Source organism: Rutilus rutilus (genome assembly GCF_951802725.1).
Source record: "Rutilus rutilus genome assembly, chromosome: 16".
Lineage (NCBI taxonomy): Eukaryota > Metazoa > Chordata > Actinopteri > Cypriniformes > Leuciscidae > Rutilus > Rutilus rutilus.
In genome coordinates this window covers 21,349,907-21,373,328 of record NC_140224.1, presented here as the reverse complement: position 1 = coordinate 21,373,328, position 23,422 = coordinate 21,349,907, and the positions used below count along the sequence as shown (strand labels likewise).

General features: G+C 37.4%; 3 protein-coding genes across 5 annotated transcripts; 1 reads left to right on the top strand and 2 right to left on the bottom strand.

The window, feature by feature from the left end:
- The first annotated feature begins 3,323 nt into the window (after positions 1-3,323).
- snf8 (SNF8 subunit of ESCRT-II) lies at positions 3,324-7,100 on the top strand. The gene is made up of 8 exons (XM_084434341.1): positions 3,324-3,780; positions 3,865-3,915; positions 4,013-4,151; positions 4,505-4,609; positions 4,986-5,058; positions 5,139-5,280; positions 5,359-5,433; positions 6,737-7,100. The coding sequence occupies exons 1-8, from the start codon at positions 3,727-3,729 to the stop codon at positions 6,872-6,874; spliced, it is 777 nt and encodes a 258-aa protein (XP_084290467.1). The 5' UTR covers positions 3,324-3,726; the 3' UTR covers positions 6,875-7,100.
- Positions 5,916-14,279, bottom strand: calcoco2 (calcium binding and coiled-coil domain 2). Of its 3 annotated transcripts, none has more exons than XM_084434316.1 (14): positions 14,144-14,279; positions 13,408-13,586; positions 13,143-13,245; positions 11,819-11,979; positions 11,570-11,695; positions 11,171-11,251; positions 10,945-11,060; positions 10,503-10,572; positions 9,244-9,399; positions 8,955-9,140; positions 8,780-8,866; positions 7,691-7,832; positions 7,562-7,587; positions 5,916-7,468 (listed from the first exon to the last, which is right to left on the bottom strand). In XM_084434316.1, exons 2-14 carry the CDS (start codon positions 13,582-13,584, stop codon positions 7,307-7,309), a joined length of 1,593 nt encoding a protein of 530 aa, XP_084290442.1. In that variant the 5' UTR covers positions 13,585-13,586; positions 14,144-14,279; the 3' UTR covers positions 5,916-7,306. The 3 variants fall into 3 exon arrangements, with proteins under 3 accessions (XP_084290442.1, XP_084290443.1, XP_084290444.1); XM_084434317.1 differs by having other exon boundaries at positions 13,408-13,613; positions 14,144-14,247; XM_084434318.1 differs by having other exon boundaries at positions 13,408-13,622; positions 14,144-14,212.
- Positions 14,280-14,749: 470 nt separating this feature from the next.
- On the bottom strand, positions 14,750-23,115 carry stx4 (syntaxin 4). Its single transcript, XM_084434340.1, has 11 exons — positions 22,786-23,115; positions 21,976-22,083; positions 21,593-21,692; positions 21,287-21,361; positions 21,122-21,192; positions 20,912-21,020; positions 20,552-20,625; positions 16,207-16,344; positions 15,926-16,036; positions 15,744-15,822; positions 14,750-15,610 (listed from the first exon to the last, which is right to left on the bottom strand). Exons 1-10 carry the CDS (start codon positions 22,813-22,815, stop codon positions 15,745-15,747), a joined length of 894 nt encoding a protein of 297 aa, XP_084290466.1. The 5' UTR covers positions 22,816-23,115; the 3' UTR covers positions 14,750-15,610; position 15,744.
- Between the last annotated feature and the right edge of the window lie 307 nt (positions 23,116-23,422).

Genomic DNA, 23,422 nt, shown 5'->3' with positions numbered 1-23,422 from the left:
TCAATTGTCATTTGTGATTTTTTTAGCATTAGAAAAATAAAAAAAGTAGAGCTGTTCGCTCATGTTTAAATGGATAGTTCACAAAAAAAAATCCATTCTGTCATCATTTACTCACCCAAGTTGTTCCAGACCTGTATGAGTTTCTTTCTTCTGATGAATTAAAAAGAAGATATTCTGAAGAATGTTGGTAACAAGACATTTGACGGCACCCACTGACTTCCATAGGGGAAAAAATACTACAGAAGTCAGTGGCTACCATCAATTGTCTGATTTAAAATGTCATCTTTTTAGTTCAAAAGAAAGAAACTGGTTTGGAACAACATGAGGGTGAGAAAATTATTCAGAATTTTCATTTTTGGGTGAACTATCCCTTTAATATGTATGCATGTCCACAGAGGCATTATTTGGGAATCTTTTTTTCTTTTTTCTTTTTGGTCAAAATTAATTCTGTCCTCACCTCTCTTTGAAAGCAACTGAGAGATGAATCACATAAAATCCCACATTTATTAATTTAATTCATATTCATATGCCATATATATGGCATAAATCTGGTTTATAATAGTTAACTAAAAACTAAAACCATAAACATTTTGTTACCTATAAAATACACTTTAACTGAAATAAAATATTAAAAAATCAACCTATTTTTAGTAGCAACATTTCTCATTTTCATGTAGTTTAACTTGATAACTAAAACGGAAATAAAAATCAACAGACTACGTAAACATTAAAAAACGAATAAGAATAACAAAAACACAACTAAATTACTTAAGCTCATTTAAAATATGAATTAAAAAACTATATATAATAGTATCTCAAAGATATTTAAAAAAGAATGATAGCAATTTACCCTCATATGCCACATAAAAAGGTAGAAAGGTAGGACATCTAGTGGTGAACATATGAGGCTACAGGTGAAAAAGTCACATTCTACAAAACTAAATTCACTTTGAACACACTCACAGACAAACAGATCAACCGAGACAGCTGTGTTCAGTTGTTGGATTAGCTATACTGTTTTTTGTTTTAGGGGGGAAAAAAATCAGAAATCAGAAATATTCTATAAAAATATGTTTTATTTGCTTTAAATGTTTTTCATTGTCTATTTTCTTGATGCTCAGATGATGAGAGTCAGACCACAGCATATGACTTGCTCAGCCTGTTGTGTTTGTTGATGAGCAGGTGTTTCATGGATGGATCATTGAGGTATCTTTCGTGCAGTAACTGCCTTTGTATTTTCTCCTCTTTTCTGATCGTTTTCTTCTCTCTCTCTGCAGTGAACTTTTTCTCTAGCAGGTTATAAATGAGAAGAAGTCCCTTCTGCTTTCTGCTGGACTTCTGGCTGATTTCGCTGCTGCTTTTAGGCTCCTTTACGTACGTCTTTTTCCCCTTTGCAGGAGGTGGAGTAATATCTGCTGCCTGCTCTGTCTTTCTATCTTCTATCTTTGCTTGTCTTTCAGGCCTTCTCTTTTCATCTTCTGTTTTTTTCATATGTGTGACTTTTGCATTGTCTCCATCCATCTCCATCCAAGCGAGCTTTGCATTTGCTGGTGGTGGAGTATCATATTCAGTCTTTCTCTCCTTTTTCATTCTCCTCTCTTGTCTCAGATCCACCTCCACTACACACCTCGTCATTTCGTCATTCATTACAGGAGTTTTATCTTCAACCTCTCTCTCTCTTTTTATTGTCTCTTTCTCAGCCTTGGTATCTTGTGCAGGACTGACATCCATCCAAGCATGTTTTGGCTTTGCTGGTGGAGTTGCACCTGGAAGTTTTGTAGTTGAAGAGCATTTCTGTCTCTCCTTCTTTGTCCTTCTCCTTTCAGGTGGATACTCTTGCTCCACCTCAGCTGGTGCCATCTGAACCATCAGTGGTTCTGCCACAGTGGAGAAAGATATTTCCTCCTCAGCAGGTGCTTCCTGAACCAACAGAGTTTCTGCCCCTTTAGTGGAGGAACATGGCGATTTATTCACCTCATCAGGGGGAGTTTCCTTTTCAGCCATCAATGGTTCTGCCACAGTGGAGAAAGATGTCCATGTTTCCACCTCATCTGGTATAGGGTGTTTCAATGCCACCTGGATCAGCAATGGCTTTGCCACTGTGCAGGAAGGTGGACATTTTTCCACTCCAGCATGTGGAGTTTGGGATTCAGGCTGAGGCTCCTCCACTGGAATCTTCAGTGGTTCTGCCGCACTGGAGAAAGATGGCAGTATTTCCTCCTCAGCATGTGCCTCCTGAACCATCAGAGTTTCTGCCCCTTTAGTGGAGGAACATGGCGATTTATTCACCTCATCAGGGGGAGTTTCCTTTTCAGCCATCAAGGGTTCTGCCACAGTGGAGAAAGATGTCCATGTTTCCACCTCATCTGGTATAGGGTGTTGCGATGCCACCTGGATCAGCAATGGCTTTGCCACTGTGCAGGAACGTGGACATTTTTCCACTCCAGCATGTGGAGTTTGGGATTCAGGCTGAGGCTCCTCCACTGGAATCATCAGTGGTTCTGCCGCACTGGAGAAATCTGGCAGTATTTCCAGCTCAACATGAGAGTCCTCACAGTCCATCTCTTCCTCCATGTCTGTATATTCTGGAGGTCTCTGGGTGGGCTCCTCCTGAATGCTGCTACATCCTAGGTTGCCATCACTGCACTGTCTTGACAAGTGGTTCCTTGGCAAGAAGAAGCTAAAGCACCCAAAAAGTTTGCTCAGAAATGTCATTTTCACAATGGATCGCAATCGATCACAATGGATTGACAATTAGGCACTTATCCAAAAATCCAATATCACTACAAAAATCAATTCTCTGATATGTCTGCTATGATACTTCTGCAGTAGATTGATAAAATATCCAAAAATCCGATTTGAACTAGCAAATAGACAGTCTGATAATACTGATAATCGCTGTGTTTTCCTCCTGAACTCAACAGACTTATGCTCAACTGGCCTCTACTACCGCGGCCTCTATGAAGTCATGTAGTGTTGACGTCATAATGGAGTTCTAAATAGCAGCCGCAATTACGGCCAAAATCCTTCATTTGAATCTGCTCTTTTGCACACGTTTGATGAAGCCTAGGCCTGTGTTGAATATTGAATTTACTAAATTTGATGAAATATTACATACGTGCAAGTTTTGTGTAGACATGTGCGTATAATGGGGTTTTGTTTTAAAAATCATACATTTATCATGGAAATATCAGTCTATGATATGCCCTGTGGAGGATTATTTTTCCCATGAAGCGCTACATTTTGATTAATGACAGCGAGGATTGTTAGTAATAATTCCGCTTTATGTTCTAAAAACTGCAGAAAGTAACGTTACATTTTAAGTGCGAAGAAAATGTTTCATGTGAATAATGATCCCACAGAATCTTAACTTGACCAAGTAATTTTGTTTCGTCAGTTGCTCTCCAGTCCGATGGGTGTCGTTATCGACACATTCACCAAAACATTAGTCCTTCTTCACAGAAGAAATAATACACTTCTGTTGATGTCTTCTTTCCGGACTGTTGGAAACTTTGTAGATAAAGCGCATAATTGACAGAGAACAACACTATTAGTTTGTTTTATTGTAATATATCTATTTTAGTTCGCCTGCTTCTTCATTCTGTCTCGATTTGTTACTATGTAGCAAGCTGTTCAGCTGAATAGGAAGTCAATTATTAGTTGTTAGAACAGGAAAAATAATACCGTTTCATTTTGTAGTATTTTAGAGATTCTTATTTAGACATCATGCACAGAAGAGGAGTCGGAGCTGGAGCGATCGCCAAGAAGAAACTTGCAGAGGTATGATCACAGCACTTCTGCGAGATGAATTAACTAGGAAAAGAATTGAGCATTTTCATCCAGCTAATTTGTTTACTGTCACAGGCAAAGTATAAAGAGAGAGGTAATGTCCTGGCTGAGGATCAGATTGCACAGGTGCGTGTACCCTAATGAGCACGACATGGATTTTGAATGAAAGCCAGCTTTACGGATGTGAAACAACGATATCAGAATGTATGTGTTGTCTCTGTAGATGTCAAAACAATTGGAAACCTTTAAGACCCATTTGGAGGAGTTTGCCAGCAAGCATAAACAAGAAATCCGTAAAAGCTCTCAATTCAGGGTTCAGTTCCAAGAGATGTGTGCCACCATAGGGGTTGATCCACTTGCATGTATGTATTTATCGTAAATGTTTCCCTTTATATGTCATTTTATTATTTACCGTAATATTACAGTGTAGCCTATACAGTGTGCTCATATGAAATTTGTACGTTATAAATTCTAAATATAATTATATCAATTATTGTAAATTATTTATGACTTTTTATGATTTTATACTCATATACTAATGATAATTTATAATTATACTATATAGGCTATAAATGATATACAGTATAGTTATAATATAAATAATATGTTATTGTAAGTATAACGTTAATGATAAATAATTAGAATTTCAGTGAAAAAAGTTATATGACCTTATGAACTTTATTCTTTTCTTTTTTCTTTTTTTTTTTTTGTGCAGCCGGAAAAGGATTTTGGTCTGAGATGCTTGGAGTTGGAGATTTCTACTATGAGCTTGGTGTACAGATCATTGAAGTCTGTTTAGCTTTAAAACACAGAAATGGTGGTAAGTTTTGTCATTTCATTGTGTTAAAGTGGTAATGCAGTTATTGTATTGCATATTATCAATTAAACAGGCTTATATTGATGGTAGTATTTTGTGCCTTGGAGATATTGCATATGTGTGGCAAAACAAATGCTCTATTATGATTATTCAGCTTCATTCTGAATGGTCAATCGTGGCATTTAGAAGTCAGAAATTTCTAAATAATGTTGACACGTTCCTAGACGCTCTCTAAACACCATACAAGACCTGATCACCTTGTCACCTGGTTTGGTTTGCAGCAATGACCATCTAACTGCCCAGTACAACTCCCTAAAACTTTTCACTTTCAATCAAAATAATTGTAAGTATTAATCAATAAATGACTTTATTGGTGCAGGTCTCATCACATTGGAGGAACTTCACCACCGTGTCTTGAAAGGAAGAGGGAAGTTTGCTCAAGATGTGAGCCAGTGAGTGTCTTTGATTGTACTGTTCTCTATCTATTCTGAACACATGAACTCTTTCACCACCCATTAATGTCGTCACTCAGGGATGACTTGGTGCGGGCCATCAAGAAGCTCAAGGCCATGGGAAATGGCTTCGGGATGATTCCCGTTGGAGGTTCTTATCTAGTCCAGTCGGTCCCAGCAGAGCTCAACATGGATCACACTGTTGTCCTTCAGCTAGCAGAGGTAATCAATACTAGACACAAAGTCTGAGGCCTTTACACTTCTGTGATGTCAGATCTGATCATTGGCTTTGTTTTACAGAAAAAGGGCTATGTGACAGTGAGCGAGATCAGAGACAGCCTCAAGTGGGAGAGAGAGCGGGCCTGTCACGTTCTTGTAAGTGTGCAGGAAAAACAAAACACCAATCTGAATGCTTTTATATCACAAATTAAAGAGGACCTGTTTTGCCCTTTTGCAAAATCTTGATTTTGGGGTCTACTTGAATAGGTTTTCATGCTTGAATGTTTAAAAAAAAAAACACTATTTTTCTGTCTGTTTAGTTTTGTCTTATAAAAGCCCCTCTTTCAGGGAGTTCAAAAACAGAGCTTACTGATATAGAGAATAACTCCCTTTGGAGTGGACTTTGGTTGCGTTCAGACTGCAGGTAAATGTGGCCCAAATCTATTTTTTGCTTCCATGTGACTCAGATCTGTTTTTCTGATGATAGTGTGAATAGCACAAACCACATGGAATCTGATCTTTTCAAGTCATATCAGAATTCCTGTCTATGCTCATGGGAGTCACATCAAATATTTGACATACTCAATGTTATCAAGACAGTTGCGGAAGGACAGTGATGTCAGAACTCAGAATAAGTATTACAGTCAAGTCAAGTCACATTTATTTATATAGTGCTTTTTAAAATACAGATTGTTTCAAAGCAGCTTTACAGAAAATGCAACAAAGTTTGATTCCAGAAAAGAAAAAAAAGTGACAGCTCAAACATCAGCAAAACATGAGGGCTTGTATCATAAATGTTTAAAAACTGCTCTTTTTTCATATCCTCATCTTTGTTTTTATATAGCCTGCACATACATTCGCTGGCTTCCACGGCAGATCAAACTATAAATAAACACGTAATCATTAAGGCTGAATACGAAATCGCTATTCACTATTCCCTACGTTAGTCCACTAATACAGTTCACTTGAAGGAGTGAATGAAAACGAGTGAGCGAATTCGGACAGCCGTTGAGCATACACCAGCTGTACACTCATTATTGCAGTGCATTGTGATAGAATGAGTGCACTCGATGATATCCACTATGGTTTCGGACACCACTACAAATGGCTGTCTTCTCAAATGCCCTATTTGAGGATATAGAGGGCGACTTCCGTATGACAGCGTGCTTCGCTACATTTTTTTTAATCATTCTTTTGCGCATACGGGTCAGTCCAGGACCATGATCGGTTCGCACTGGTGCGATACTGGTCCGATATCCGATACTGGTCACATTTAATCTGAGCAATAAATCGGAATTGAGCACTAAGGCTCGCAGTGTGAACGTAACCTTTGTGCTTTGCAACTTTACTGAACTTTATCTTGCTCAAACAGCAACATTACTCACTGAAGAAATTTGAAAATGTAAAAAAAACAAAAAACATAATAGGTCCTCTTTAATATCTTTTGCACTGTTTTCAGGATCACCTGCTGAAAGAAGGCTTAGCGTGGCTGGACTCCCAAGCTGCAGTGGAGCCGCAGTACTGGCTGCCAGCTCTGTTCGCAGAACTGTTTTTGCAAGACGTTACGCCTGAGGAGGCCAGCCAAATGACACCTTGAGAATAAGACACTATTTTGTAAATATATTGTCATGGAAGGAGGAGGAGATCAGGGTGAAGGTCAAAGAATGTCACAATGTTGTGTGAGCCAAGCTTGTTTGAGAGGAAAAACTCAAGTCACATTTCTCACAATATGTTTTATATGTTTATTATTTTAAAACCTGATTCACCACTGGAAAAAAAAAAAGGTTTGGGAAATAAAAGAAAATGGTAATAGTTTTATTTTATGTCTGTTGTGAATCTTCTATCTATTCTATTTATTAATAGATAATAATAAACCATGTAATTTCCCTATTTTAGAACTATTTTCATTATAATAGCTAATAACGAAAGTGATGCATATCTAGAAAATCCTGGACCATTCAGAACTTTAAAAAGCAACACCATACTTTCCTAAATACATTATATAGAAAGATCTAGAAATCCGAACTGATTAATCCTCATGACTGTAGACATGATCTTCAAATTCCTGCTGTTGCCAGTCGTCAAAGATTTGAGTGCAGAATGGACACACTTTGTGAGACAGCTCGTGTTGTTCCAATTCCTCCTCGGTGATGCCAGGAAAACCCTCCCGACAGTGCTGGCACACCCTAATCTGCACATCAGGAAATGCATACAATTCAATCATTCTGAACTCTGTGGAAACCCATTCCCGAAATATATGTATTCATAAGAAGTAAGTAATTACCTGTATCTCTGTTTCTGCAGGATTTGCTATAATGTACGAATATAATAGTGCATCAGGTTAACGCACACATTTTTGAGACAATTTAGAGATTTTTGTCTAACTGAATGTTTCAACTGTTATTTTACCGACCTGTCAAATCATCGATGCTCTCATAGTAATGGGAGGTGGGTGGGCTTTGAGGGTTGGGTAGTTGATCAGACATTGCGGCAACAGACGCAACCTGGTAGTCAAACAACAACCTACGAAGTTCATTTACTTCTGCCTGCAGTTCCTAGAGATAAAAAAAACGACATCAAATAAGAATAATTTAATCATTATTAAATAACAATTGACTGGCATGTAGTTCAGTGCTCTGAACTCCACAATGTATTTTGTATTAAGTTCCTAATATGTACTACTGTTCAAAAGTTTGGGGTCAGTGCAACTTTTATTTGGCAAGGACACATGACATTTCAAATAAATGCTGTTCTTTTGAACTTTCTATTCAACGAAGAATCCTGGGGGAAAATCTTACTAGTTTCCACAAAAATATTAAAGGTATGCTATGTAACTTCTATTTGCACAATTTAAGTAATGAGTGAATACAACATCAATCCTACTTCCAAAACATGTTTTTGTCTTACCCTGATTCACTATGGTAAGCCTGTTATAGCCCTGTCAGGATGTTTTTTGCGGGAAATTGCGTATATAAATCACTTGTGCGTGTCTTGTGACATGACACGAAGGCCAACTATGGTAACTTGGAATTTGTCCTCTGCATTTAACCCATCCAAGTTAGTGCACACACATTAGGAGCAATGTGTAGTGAACACACACACTCTGCAAACCACTGGAGGTCCAAAAGTTACATAACGTACCTTTAAGCAGCACAACTGATTTCAGCACTGATAATAAGAAATGTTTCCTGAGCACCAAATAAGCACATATTACAATGATTTCTGAAGGATCATGTGACACCGAAGACTGGAGTAATGATGCTGAAAATTCAGCTTTGCCATCACAGGAATAAATTAAATTTTTTAAAATATATTAAAATATAATTATTTTAAGTTCCATTATATTATTTTATGATATTACAGTTTTTTAATCAAATAAATGCAGCCTTGGTGAGCATAAGAGACTTTCAAAAACATGAAAAAAATATTACCGACCCCAAACTTTTGAGTGGTAATGTACCTAACAGTGATGTTTAATCTGTGTCATAACAAAACAGATCACCTCATTCCTTTTATCAAGCGTCTCTCTGTCTAATCTTGATGTCTCTGCCATTTCGTAAATTTTGTCTTGTGCCTGCTTAAGTTGTGCCTGTAATTACAGAATTGTCTTGAATCAGGATTGAAATACTTATTTATACTCACAAAAAAAAACTAAATGACATGACATCGTGTAATACCTGGATTTGATTGGTTTTCTCGCCCTCAGCCTGTTTCAAGGTCATCTCCTCCAGCTTCTTTTTCACTTCCTTCAATTCCTGCTCAGCTCCTTCTGCACGCTTGTTGACTTCTTTGCAATTCTGCACCTCACTGCGAAGCAGGCCTCTGGCCTCTGTCAGCTGAGTAAGCAGAGCCTGAATCTGGACCTGAGTGTTCGGGCACAAAGAGATTACTTCATGATGATACAGTTATTCCTGACTAATGATTTGCAGTCATGATGCTTCAAACTTCTATAAAAACAAGCCTCACTTTGTTTTCTTCTTTCTCTTGGGCTCCTTGCTCTAACATGGATGTTTGTAATGCTTTGTTTTCAGCTCTCCGGTCCTCCAGAGTCTTACTCATCTTGAGGGCCTGTATTTCAATGAGCAGTTTCTCATTGTCTTTCCTGCTGCTTTGCACATCCACCTGAAATAAAAGAAATGCCATATTGAAGTCAACTGGCGAACTCGAAGACCTGGTCAAATTTTTTTATTTACTCTGACTTTTAGTTATGCCACAACTTGTTTCCCTGCCTTTTTTGAATTAATTTGATTTGGTTTACTTATAAAATAAAAATAAATAAAATAAATAATTTTATTCTTAAAGCTACACTGTGTAATTTTTTTAGTTGATTCTTAGCAAAAAACACTTAGTTCTTTCAAAAATATATGTGCTCATTAATGTATATTTACATCTTTCAAGTAATAAAGTATTCTCGTAAGTTTATAATCTGCCATCCAATGTACATACGGGTGAGGGGTTCGAATGCCGGTCGCCATGTTGCCCCTCCATCTTGAAACTACATTAGCCAAAGAGGGACATACCTGTAAATTCAAGCTTCGCCTTTCGCGCTTTACACTCAGTGACTCAGAGACGAATGCGGGGGGAGATTACTCGCGACTGCCGGCAGATTTGAAAGATTGCTGATGGAGGATCACAACCTATTTTCGAGGACATGTAGCAGAGTCGCCAAGGAAGCGAAAGAGAGAATTAAAACGTCAACGCGACAGGCAAATCAGCAAGACCAAAGTCAATACTGGAGTAACTTTTCCCAGATGGAAAGAGCTCATGAGGAGCAAAGATTTTAAAACGGACGCCGAAGTTGCCTGCTTTCTTCTCGACAGGTAATTCAGCCGATTTGTGTAAATTCGAAGTTTTATAGTTGCTTGTCTAACCATAGCATGGTTGTGCATAACGCCAGAACGACCTCTAGTATAACTCGCGTTACTTTTCCTCACGTCAATGGTGAAAAAGTATTGTTTACCTTGTAACATAAATCTGTGCTGAGACGGATCACAGGTGATAGTTTTAAAGGCGTAATTGGACGAAGTCGAACTGGAAGCCATGTTAATCTTGGAATAATACGGCCACCGTAGGAGTTAAAACGCCCTCGAAATTGAAAGGAACAGAAACTAATATTAACTGGGTAGTCATATACAATTTCACCGCTAGATGGGGGAAAATATCACACAGTGTAGCTTTAATTATCATTAACGGTAAGAACACATAATGAGAAAGCATTTGCAAACCTGTAACAACTTGGCCTGGTCCTGTACTTTGTTGTAATTTTGATCTGTTTCTTTCAGCAAGGTACTCAGCCTGGAGAAAAAGAACAGATGAAAATAAAACAGTCTTTAGCGTCCTTGTTAGCGCGCTCGCCTCCCCTACCGAAGACCCCGGTTCGAGTCCCGCTCGGAGCGGGTTGAGTAGGACCGGTTACGTTTGGTGCCGTGACCCGGATAGGAGTGAGGTTTAGAGGGTGAGTCTAACGGACGTATGCCAGTAAGAGCTGTGCGTGTAAACCTCACTCCCCTGGCCTCAAGAGGCATGCTAGCGACTGGGATCTTTAGCGTCCTTGTTAGCACTCCCGCCTCCCACGACCAGAGACCCTGGTAGCGGATCGAGTTGGACCGGTTACATTTGCATATAAAAACATGTTGGTACAGAGATTTCCATAATAAGGAAGCTCACCTGAGGTTTTCGGTATCCTGGAGTTCAACCTGTTGCTGTAACTCAGCCTTTTCACTCTTAAGCATGTGGATCTTTTGAACAGCTCTCTTATACTTTTCATGAAGAGCGTTCAGTGACTGTAAATAATTTTGTTCGATAAAAGTTATACATATTCTCAATCAGACAGATTAAATTACAGATATAAAATTACAGACATGTTTCAACTGGGTGTTAGCTTGATCTTTACCTCTTCAGTGGCGTTAAAACTCTCTACATCTGGCAGTGGTGTTTCTGGCTTATCCTTTGACTTCACATCATCTAGAGAGCTCTGCAGTTTGGTATAAAGGCACATTTATGATCACTTTATTCACCACTGCAGATTATTATACTAAGGTATAGGATAGTTAAAGCTATAGGATAGTATATAAATAATAGTAAAAAAAAAAAAAAAAACACTGATTAGGACAACAAGAAATACAACATTCCCCACTACACAAAGACAAGTGTCTAAAAATGACGAGGCATTATGACAGTCAGTTGACCTTCATTACAAAAACATCCAGTACAATTGGAGGTAGCACAAAGACTGTAAATAACAAGTACATACATTTTACAAGTGTTGTAAAAGGAAGAGAATCTGACTAACCCTGAGACGGCAGAGCTCATGCAGTCTTTCATCCAACTCAGTTTTCAGGATCTTATTTGTTTCTTTTAAGTGCTCGATCTCTTTGACAAAGTCCTCTTTCTCTTTCTCCATCTTTTCTGCCTGCTCCTACTCACAAGGACATTCAATAACAGATTTTGTAGCCAGTTGGTCTGAGTATTAAACTTTTAGTGGCTAGCAAAAAGGAAAAGCTACTAGAAACTTTAACTCCACATGGTGTCCAAGTTGTACCTGTGTTGTTATAACTAACAGGTCCTTCTCCAAGCTGCAGTCAAGGCTCGTTTCTGCTGGGCTTTGAAAGCAGAACGGGGTGCTGGCTCCTTTGACATAACCGATGCTGTCCACATAGCAGAACTGGTAAAACTCTCCATCATCCTTGGGCAGGTAGCTCTCTGAGAACAAACAAATCTGTATCATATAGAGTTTCAACGTCATCAGAATTTAGTATGTGGTACACACACACACACACACACACACACACACACACACACACACACACACACATACTGTATATAGTGTTGGGTAAGTTACTCAAAAAAAGTAATTAACTACTAGCTACTTAATACATTTTCAACAGTGTAATTAGATTACTGTACAAATAACTCTCTTGAAAAATATTGCATTACTTATTACTAATAACTTTCTAAATCCAATATCAGCCTCGACCAATTGAACAATACAAGGATAGACATGAAACTGCTCTTCATAATTCTATCAAATAAATATAAAATTGCATAAATTATTCTTGAACTGACTAAAGTGTTTAATATGAGAAAGTTACTTTAAAAACTTACATTTTATCATTAGAAGTTAAATTTGGATGTTAAATCCACAACAATAGTGGATTTAACATCCAAATTTAACTTCTAATGATAAAATGTAAGTTTTTAAAGTAACCTTCTCCTATTGAACTGACTATATATATATATATATATATACATATATACTGTATATATATATATGTTTTGTATTTTTGTATTATATTTTTAATTTATTTAGACAAATAGTATATAATTTTATATTCATTTATTGTTTATGAGTGCATCCCTATAGTAAGGTCCAAAGTTTAATCTACCATATCACTCGAGATCAAGATAAATTAAATGTTTTGGATATGAAAAAACTACCCTGCCATGCTCAAGTAACCCTCCCTCATTGCTTCACACTTAATTAACTGCCAAGAAAGTGGTGCATGGCAGCAAACCAAATTCTTGAGACATTTGACACATCACAAGGTTCCTTGATTTAGGACCCCTGAGTAGCAGGATGAATAGATGTGGACCACTCAAGGTAGTGGTTCTGCCTTTACTAAAATAGCAGCACAACGTCACATCCATGGCATTGATGCACAGTCATTACACCAGGGACCAGTTGCATGAACATAGCTATTATGTTAAAACAGTGCAGCAGATATAGTATCAATTAGACCAACCTACGTTTTTACGCTTTAAAAAAAGTTATGGATGGAACAAACTGGAAAGTTATGATAAACAAAATAGTAATATACAATTTGCAGTGTTGAGGTCCCTTTGGAGCTAACAGGATGAATTCCTACCTTTGAAAAACACTTGATGCACAATCGGTTCAGGTCCGATATGGTCCAGGCAAGGTTCCACCCATACATAGCTATAATACTGCTGTGTCGAATTCCAGCCAACCTGAACAATTTCACAGATTTCAATTCAACTTCTTTGAACACAATACAGGACAACTTTTATCCATTATAAAATGTAAAAAGTGTGATAATAATAATAATACATAGGCAACCAGGAAATAGCCGTCAGTAAACTGTACATGAGTTCATGTTTTTAATTACTGACCTTGTAGATACCGATCCAGTCCCTCGGGTTTGGCTGCAGATCACCGGTGATGGTGTATCGGCACAAAACCGCGGTGTTTGGCGGATATGATGGAGGAACATCGTTGAAAACTACCTGCGAGTATGACGAGGTCTCCATTACAACGGGAACCGTCTCTTCCTCCGTTCCGTCGCTCATCTCTGGATTTATGGGGGACACGCGGTCACCTGTCAATTCTATTCAATTCACATTTATTTGTATAGTGCTTTTCACAAGTATATCAAAGCAGGTTTACAGAAAATGCATCCCCCCCCAAAAAAAAAAAGTCCACATTGCAATTTAATTTAGAGTGATCTATCAGAGAAGTTACGCATTTCAGAAATGTACATACAAATCACACAGTTAGCTGAAAATGAATTCATTTAAACAATGTAATAATTTAAAGCCAGTGTGGTTATATTTTGCCTTTGAGTGACGTCCTTTCACTTTCATTTACGTTATGTCACGGGCGTAGCTGACAAAACAAAAGTGATACAACATCGACTGAAAACAACTTTTCTCGGTAAATAAGTAAAAATATAAAGACAAAAAGCGTTTATGTAAACACGATACAGCTTGTTATCTTGAAATAAAAACTTTTTATAGGCCTGCTTCAAATATCAGCATCAGTCACTTGGTAAACCCAAGCTTGGACGTGTTCACCCATGTAATTTGGTGATATTTTCACAATAAACAACTACCATAAACAAAATGTTACCTGAACCTCGTTGTGCCGCAGTACAGAACGTGTTGAACAGGCAGTGCGATTTAAGGCTGTTGCTATAAATGGGAGCAGAGAGTAAACACAATCTGGGAGGTGTAGTTCTACGCACAGGTCGGGCACTATAATGGGGATTCCCGTGTATCATGTCATCCAGTGTATGAATTATGAGGGGACTGACCACCCTAATATAGGCTTTAAAATATGAATTATTTTATTAGATATAAACATTTCAGCGGTTTATCAATAAAAGTCAGTATTCACAAAGTGACTTCCTGAACAGAAGACTGATGGGCAGCTCGAGGGCTTTTATATACAAAAATAGATTTATAATACACTTTATAGGCTAATGCAGTGCCATTCTTACATGTTACTATATTAACTATAAATTATGCATAATTACATGTAACTAACCCTTAAACCAAACCCTATAGTAAGTACCCAGTTTCAGAGACAGGGTTTAAGATTGAGCCAGGATTAGGTCTTAGTTCAATTAGGACATTTAAGTTGCTTTTTTAAATGTGCCCTAGAAAAAGAAAAACATTACTGGTGTTAATCTTGAGACAAAACATTGGCACTGACATATTTTAAAATATGTTAAAAACCCACTACAAAACAATAAAATATACATGTAGTTTATTTAAAAATTACAATTTTACACCGTAATGAATGAAATGTGTGGTAGTAAGTCCAGAGGCTGCACAGTGAAACCAGATAAGCACTCTTGGTGATCTTGACATTTACAGTGCCACACAGTGGGCACTCACTAAGTTAATGCTCAAGAAAAGGCACCAAGGTTGAGGCACTAAACAAGTAACTGTACATATTCATTTCTGAGCGCAAATGTGTTAAAATATACACATGTATGCAACGTCATTGTGAGAGCAAGGTAGTTACCCATAATGCAAAGTAGAGTATAAAATGACTTACACATTTATATACAGATGACCTGAAATACTGTTTTCAGCAAATGTTAAGCTTGAAATGACGTAATAAAAGGATAAATCACAACACATAATGCAAAAGAAATCTTATAAACATAGTAGGGCAAAGACAAATAGCCCGTCACTCAGAGTTCTTGAGCTTGTCTCCAAATGGAAGTGTTATATATATTAGGAATCTCATTAGCATTATTTCTTAATCTACCTATTGTGACCATGGTTAAGTGTTGGTTTCTGCAAATGAAGTCCACCATCTTGGAAATCCAGTCAATACAGTAATCAGTTAATTCAAACAGTTTTTACCATTTAACTTTTTATAACTAAGCGGTGCCACTGACACATTTTCAGGAGTCTGAAATCAAGTCCTTTGTAGGTCAAAGCAGCTAAAACAACAAATTAACTCTTTAAAATGTAAATACATGTAGCTAGAGTCGGTCATGTGTACGCATGGCCATGTTTGCATTGGGGACTTCAGGAAGAAAAACCCAGTGCTTGGTGGGCGAAGAAGTCTAATAAAGAAACACTGTAAGAAAAAAATAAATATGAATAGTAAAAACAGAGGTTTAAGACATTTGGCTATAACAGACACCTTTCACCTGAATAGCTTGCATAAAGTTAGAATTTTGCATAAATTCAAAACAATTGATGGGACTCACCTCAGCTTAAAGTGATAGCCAGGATAATAGCTATTATTACAATTAAAATAGCAACGCATACTGCAATCCATATCTTTTTCTGTGAAGAAAAAAAGCCAATACGATCACTTGCCAATGATTTAATGTTGTCATGCCAATAAATAAATAAGTAAATAAATAAATCATATAAATCATTGACTCACCTTGCGCACTTTTTTGGAAGTTTTTACAGCAGCAGCCGTCTCCTCAACGGCCTTTTCCACATAGTTATGGGAACTCTTAATGTTCTCCTCAATGCGGTCCACCATCTCACCCTGGGAAAAAACAAGTTCATTTCACTTAAAAAAACGGATTTAAAGTAAAAATATGGGCAAAAACCAGGCATTTATTAAACATCACTGTTATTAAATTGATAGGACATGGTATTTTTTATTTGCTAGACATCTATGGAATGTACTAAATATAACCAGTGTGCTGATCTCACCTGTGCTTCCACCTCCATTGCAAGGTACTGAAACATATCATGTAGTTCTTTGATGCTTCTCTCCAGTTTGATGATCTCATCATGCCTCGACTCAATCTCGTTCAGAGCCTGCCTGGTAGCTTTAGCATCGTTCAAAATCTGCAAGAAAGATTTGATTTTACACCAGGGTTAAAGGGATGGTTCGGAGTAAAATCAACCTAGGGTCCTTTGCACCATGACCTCGAGCCAAAAGTCCTGGCAGAAAGCCAGTATATCTAACATTTTAGTGTTAACTAATAATTGTTGCAAACTGGTACAACCAACAAAATATTAGTGCATTCCAGGAACTGGGCGTCGTTACACTACATCCTTATGCATTGCTTTCTGCCAGGACTTTTATGTGCTTTTCCCAAATCACTGAAGTGACCTCGACGACCGGGTTAGCGGTAGCATTAGCCATCAGGCAAGTGTTATTTAAATAAACTCCTGATGTACTTACAAACTTTCCAATACCTTGTTTTATGAGTACAGAACCTATTTGTACTACTGTAGAAGTTTGGTACCATTCTGGGCATTATTAGTGGGATAATTTACAAGATACATCCTAGGTTCCATTAGCGCCTGCACTAAGCCATTCGGCTGATATCTCTAAATAAGCTCTAATTGTAATAATGTTCGACCAAGGGAAAAAAAGACCTCGTTTGGCTCGAGGTCATGGTGCAAAGGACCCTAGGTTGATTTTACTCTGAACCATCCCTTTAAGAGCCCTTAACATGGCTTGTGTGGTAAAACAGGATTTTTCACAGGATCACACATCATGTGGCCCTGTCCCAAATGGCACACTTCATATGCACTATCAGTCTTGTGGACTCCATGAGACCGTAGGGTGCCCGATTTATCACCGTAGATGTCAGGAGGGTACTCGCGAGCACCCCCTTTGCGGTCGATATGCGCCCTCGATGCACACTTTTGGCATGCGTCACGAAAGTGCGGACTCAGAGGAAGACGGCGAGTGCCATTTGGGACAGGGCCTCTAGTGCTACCTAATAAGCGGTTGCTACCAAATAAGTGGTTGCATGAGGCCCCCGTGGCCAAGAGGGGGCCCCATGCCAGGGGTTCAGACAGTAATGCTTGGAAATAATAACTTTGATAAAGTTTGCTTGTGTCAGTCGCATGTGTTAATGTATCAAGTGTCTGTGCCAGTGCAACAACAGTCTCATCTATATTACAGTAATGAACATGTATCGTATTGTTATCGTGGGCACTTCAAAAAACTTCTAGATACCTCATCCGAACTGTTTACATTTTTAGCTCCTTTTCCATTACATTTTTCAACATTGCGTATTTACAGTGTAAAAATTCTGTCTTATTTTAGCATTGATCTAAAAAAAACTAAAAACAAGACAGGCTGAAATAAAATGCAAATTCACTCTTGGACAGTAGGTGGCGTTAATGGAACAGCAGAAATACAGCTGTTACCATGGTTATCTCTGTACACAATGTAACTTTTTTTTCCTGACACCTGCGAGTAAGATAATTTGATCAAATTGTACAAAAAGGTGTCAGTGTAGGATGTTAGGGGATGGGGGCCAGTTAGGTCAAAACGTAGGTTGGGGGGCCCCTTTTAAAAAATCTGCTTAGGGCCGGCCTGGCCTGATCATGTGACATATACAGTGCAATGCATAAGTTAATACACCCATGCTAAAGTTGACTAAAAAGAGGAATAAAAAATAATATTTTGGAAATTGAACTTAAAGCAACACTAAGTAGAAATCGTGTTTTTGTAAAAAAGCGACCCCTAGAGTCGCTGTGGAATACTTGCACTGTCGTAAATATTTTGCTATTGTGCTCGTTTACACTAATTTACAACCTCTACGTTGGGCTTATTTATGTCCTGATAATTATGTGAGATATTGAAAACTGTTCTCATGATAAACGCAGGAATCAACGTCAGCAGCGTCGTCTGATATCCCTCAGGATACGTGATAAATACACCTCACAACACCTGAGTTCAGCTGGCAAACTATTCGTGAAGCAAGCTAGGCAATAAAACATAACGCAAAAAACACGTAAGAGAAACGAGTGTTTGTTAGCAAGTCTGTTAACAGCTCTGATAATCGAAAGCTAGACATATGAGGAAATTATTGGACTGGTCTAATTATCAACAATGGATGAATGAATCGTAAAAAAATGACATACTACAAGCAAGCGCAACAACATAGAACTCAAACAAGTTTACAAATAAGAGATTTATTTACTGGCCACTTCATGCGCTTTCTCAGATCGGAGAGCTATCTGGTTTATCAAAACGATTCCATTACACCTGGTCACATAAATGTGTGTTTGCGAAACGGATTTAAATCCGAAGCCCTGGCTGGTAAGATCATTTCATTTCTTTACTTTTAATAACGATGATTGTGTGTAAAGCGTCTGTGACTTACTTTCACTTTGATTTGTTAGTTTGCACGTTGGCTTGATAAATAGATGCTCAGTTGCTCATCTGCGGTGATGCGTGTTCCAGTAGCGTCGTCATATCTGGCTATTACATTACATATAGCCTATAACACGCTCTCACGTGTTTTTTTTTTTGTTTGTTTGTTTGTTTTTTAGCATTTTTGGGGGAGTACAATTTACATATGTGGTTTCAACAACCAGATGCATTTACACTTGTCCAGTTTCGTCTGGAATGCGTCTCAGAGCTCTTCCTGAAGTGGTTTGAGCGATCAGATTCAAATCCGTCTCGAATGCGTTCCGGAGGGCATTTACACCTGGTCTCTTCACGATCGGATAGCTATCTGATCTAAGAAAACGCATGAAGTGGCCAGGTGTAAACAACCCCCATGACAAAAACATATGCATGAAAGCCGAAAACAAACGCTGGTTGGCCTCTCGCGTCCACATTTGTGGAAGTGGTGGGGGAAGTGACGTATGCCGTAAAGCAGTCGAATTTTGTAGTTCTTTTTGTGCTCTGGTTACTACCCGAACCCAGAAGTTACATAGTGCCAGTAAAAGCGATATAGACCGCGTCAGGCTATGGCAGACGTGTCATTCAACCTATTGTAAGTCGATGTACCATCACAAGGGTCTTGGAAATATATTATGAAGGTTGAAAAGTTACATAGTGTTACTTTAATGCCTTAATTTAAAAAATTAGGAAAAATCCAACCTTTAAGGACACCAATTTTCTTTGTGAATGAATAATGTATCGTAAATAAATAAATGTTCTTCCTTAAAATACATGGTGCATAAGTTAGTACACCCCTATGTTAAATTCCCATAGAGGCAGGCAGATTTTTATTTTTAAAGGCCAGTTACTTCATGGATCCAGGATACTATGCATTGAGAGCAATGCAAATCAAACTAGCTTTTAGGCTAACTGAAATAAAACCATGCCAATCTCTAGGTATGGTGAAGGCTATGTGATGATGTGGGGCTATTTTAATTCCAAAGGCCAAGGGAACTTTATCAGGATGCATAGTATCCTGGATCCATGAAGTAACTGGCCTTTAAAAATAAAAATCTGCCTGCCTCTATGGGAATTTAACATAGGGGTGTACTAACTTATGCACCCTGTATTTTAAGGAAGAACATTTATTTATTTACGATACATTATTCATTCACAAAGAAAATTGGTGTCCTTAAAGGTTGGATTTTTCCTAATTTTTTAAATTAAGGCATTAAGTTCAATTTCCAAAATATGATTTTTTATTCCTCTTTTTAGTCAACTTTAGCATGGGTGTATTCACTTATGCATTGCACTGTAGGACAGAATAGTGAAATGTTCTGTGGTGGTGATGCTTCAAAGGGGGGGAGGGTTCTAGAAAACTGAATATATAAGATGGAAGGCAAGAATTACTATAATCAAAAGTCTAAAAGGGAAGTGGAAGAAAAAAAAAGCAGAAAAAAAAGCAGGTACTGAAAATGAGAGGCATTTACTTCTATGATGCTTTTAGTGATGTTGACAACACAGATTTCCTTAATCTGGAATTTTTTTTTTAAATAACAAGATACTTTCAACTGAAATTTCCCTATTTATTATAAATGGTTATATCACTAAAGGGCAAGACAGGTTTCTCAACTTCATCAAAAACAAGAAATAACAACAAACTGAATTTCATAAGGAACGTTCCTAAAAGGATCTTACCCCAATTAAACATCCATTCCAAAGAAAGCAAAAGAGAAGACTTGAAATGTGGCATTAAGTAATAAGAAGACTAACAAATAATATCACTCTGCTGTGGACTGTTTTCTTCAGGTAATTGTAGAAAATTAAACCATGAATGCAATGCAATGAATAAGCAAAATGCAAGACTCATACCTATCATTCACATCAATACATGCACACTACACAAAACAACACACTCACATTTTGTGTGAAAACGTCTGTTTGTCCACTCTCAAGCATTGATTCCAGCTCCTCATCTGTGACATTGTTACCAGCTGTAAGGGAAACCAGATTCACATTAGTTTTATTTATTTAGCAGGAATAAAGCATATGAAAGCATCAGTAGCAAACAATTTTTTTGTTTTATGTTGCAATGGTTGATATGGCAGAAGTCTTGATCTTATACTAACACCGAGCATTGTGGATTATACAAAAGAAAACTTTTAAATAAGGAAAAAAATTAATTACTCAGTGCACATTTAAAATGACTATATTATGAGAGACCTGTGAGAGAACGCTAGTATTATCAATGGAATAAAACATGACAGAAAAGGCACACACTGATTTTGAGTTGTCTTTGTATCCTCTCCACATTTCGGTCTCTGTATTGGGATTGAACTGTATTACAGTGACCCATCAATTCCAGAAATTCACGGGACAGAACACCATGCTTTCAAAAGAAAAAAGGAGGAGCAGATTATTCTGTGCCGAAACAACAGTTTACGTATAATAAATAAAAGACATATGTAATATAGATTAAAAGTAACTTACCTGAGTTCGCCGCATTCTTACATTTATTGGAATATATTTGTCTTCACCTTCAGCTTTCTTAGGTTCGATGCCTGTGACGTAAATGTATTGTTTAATTTTTCACATCCACTAGGTCTGGCGGAAAAAGTTCAATAACAACCACTTATGTTTATTTATAAGTCTCACTTTTTAACTTCCTTTGGATCTGGCTGGCCTTGACTTTGATGTCTTCTCGGAGGGACTGAAGTTCCTTTTTCACACCTATGGTCGAGTAAAAATGTATTTTATAATTATTTATTCATAAACAAATAAAAAGGTCAAAAACAAAAATAACAAATTGGTATTATTCCCTAAAAAATCTTTTTTAATTATTATTATTACCCTGAACTTTGTGTTGTATGATGAAACTTAAACTGAAAAAACTCCATGGAGAACCAAGATTTTGATTTCATCGTTTGAAATACAAAAAATACCCTAAGCTAAGCAACTCACCGTCCTCAGGAAGTGGAACGCCTAACACTGTTTTCTGTTTGTTCTCCAATTCCGACACCTTCTTCTTAATAGTTTCAAGCCCCTCTCGAATCTCCTGAACCTATACAGAAAAAAAAAAAAAGGATATTATTGTGACAATTATGTTTCGCTCAGGAAACTTTGTAAGCCCAAACCATACAGACTACAGTTTAAAAAACAAAAATGTAATTTACGCTGAATAACTGACGTTACAAGGTCACAAGTATCGATTAACAGAGTTTGGAGGTAGACACAATAAGCTTCTTCTCTACAGTTCCCTAATAGTTTATGTGCATATTACTATTGAAAGCTGGAGTGATACTTCCAATTAGAGATAAAATGTGCTACAATGACCAAAAATTTACCTTTTTGAAGAAAGCCTCATTTTCTTTCTCTTCATTTGCTGAGCTCCCAGATCCAGGCTTTATCATAGGAGTGGTTTCTTCATCTTTGTCCGAGGCATCACCAGCAGTCTAGTGAGATACATTAAAGAATGTTATTTGCGTGTGTGTGTATATGTATATATATATATATATATATATATATATATATATATATATATATATATATATATATATCTGTGTGTGTGTGTATATATATATACAGAGTGAGATAATTTGATAAAATTTTACAAAAAGGTGTCAGTGTAGGATGTGTAAGTTAGGGGATACACACAAAGATATATATGACAAATTTAAGAGCACATAGTTCAGTGTTATGATAAGAAACAGGTTTCTAACTAACGGATGTGATATTAAACTTTTCTTCCTGAGGGTGTGACAAATCCATCGGTGAACAGTATTAAATAATAATTGAGAATGGGTGCCATTTTGAATTTGTTGGGGTGGGGGGGGGAAATAACTTAATCAACTGCAAACATTCATTGCAGCTAGTGTGTATGTAGGCTAAATAAAGTCACACTCCACCTAAAACACTGCAAGACTAGAGCGCAGTGCAGGAGGAGGTTGTTAGCTTCCAGTTTGTGAAATATGACTTATATTTTCAACGCTCTGCATAAAGACACATTAAAAGTCAGTCACAATAGCAGCAGGCTGCCACCCGTGAGAATGTGTGTTAATAAATCGCAGTTGTGGTGGCAGAGGTTACACCATCTGCGGGTTAGCACGTTAGCTCGTTAGCCGGTTTCCTGAGTGCACTGCCCTTTTTTTACTCACATTGCCCAGTTCTTTGGTCCGGTCACGCATTCTCGATGTATCTTAAATCCAACGTGAAAAGTTCTTGTCTTAACAGGCGTCGCTCATCTGTCTGTAAAATCTCAAAGCGTGCAAAAACTCAAATCCAAAAAGAGGGAGTTTCCATTCAAAGTCACGTTTCATGCCAGAGCCAACTTCCACAAATAACTTTCAGTCAGAGAGGATTGTTGATGGGCGCTGGTGTGAGGTGCCCGAATGACAATATTCAAATTGCAAGGATAAACTTCAGTAATGCTTGGAGTTCAACATTGGCCGATGCAGTTGTATACGAATTTGTCGCTCTCTTCTTCTATTTTAGTTTGCTGACGTATGAAAAAAACAATCACGGCTTTTACTGCCCCCTACGGGGTGAAAACTATACTACCATGTTTAAAATAAAAAGTGATCAATTGACTTAATTTAAAAAAATGTGAGGAAACCCGTTGTCTTAAAATTATTAAGTAAATAAACTTCATGCGTAATTGAAAAAAAATATGTTAAATGTGGAATTGTTTACATACCTTGTACGCTACGGTTATCATATCAAATATCTCAGAAAGAAAGTAAAACAATAATGTAGGCCTGTAAGATGCAAAAGAAGTTGATGTAACCTTATAAA

What these genes read in the sequence shown, in the direction of transcription:
- snf8 (XM_084434341.1), top strand. Translation starts at nt 3,727, where the DNA reads ATGCACAGAAGAGGAGTCGGAGCTGGAGCGATCGCCAAGAAGAAACTT. An exon ending in CCAAGAAGAAACTTGCAGAG is followed by an intron (nt 3,781 to 3,864) that starts GTATGATCACAG and finishes TTACTGTCACAG; the next exon opens with GCAAAGTATAAAGAGAGAGG. An exon ending in AGCGGGCCTGTCACGTTCTT is followed by an intron (nt 5,434 to 6,736) that starts GTAAGTGTGCAG and finishes CACTGTTTTCAG; the next exon opens with GATCACCTGCTGAAAGAAGG.
- calcoco2 (XM_084434316.1), bottom strand. Translation starts at nt 13,584, where the DNA reads ATGAGCGACGGAACGGAGGAAGAGACGGTTCCCGTTGTAATGGAGACC. An exon ending in CAGGATACCGAAAACCTCAG is followed by an intron (nt 10,573 to 10,944) that starts GTGAGCTTCCTT and finishes CTTTTTCTCCAG; the next exon opens with GCTGAGTACCTTGCTGAAAG. An exon ending in AGAAAACCAATCAAATCCAG is followed by an intron (nt 8,867 to 8,954) that starts GTATTACACGAT and finishes CTGTAATTACAG; the next exon opens with GCACAACTTAAGCAGGCACA.
- stx4 (XM_084434340.1), bottom strand. Translation starts at nt 22,815, where the DNA reads ATGCGTGACCGGACCAAAGAACTGGGCAAT. An exon ending in CAGACGTTTTCACACAAAAT is followed by an intron (nt 16,345 to 20,551) that starts GTGAGTGTGTTG and finishes TCTTTCTTGCAG; the next exon opens with ATTTTGAACGATGCTAAAGC. An exon ending in CTTCCAAAAAAGTGCGCAAG is followed by an intron (nt 15,823 to 15,925) that starts GTGAGTCAATGA and finishes TTTTCTTCACAG; the next exon opens with AAAAAGATATGGATTGCAGT.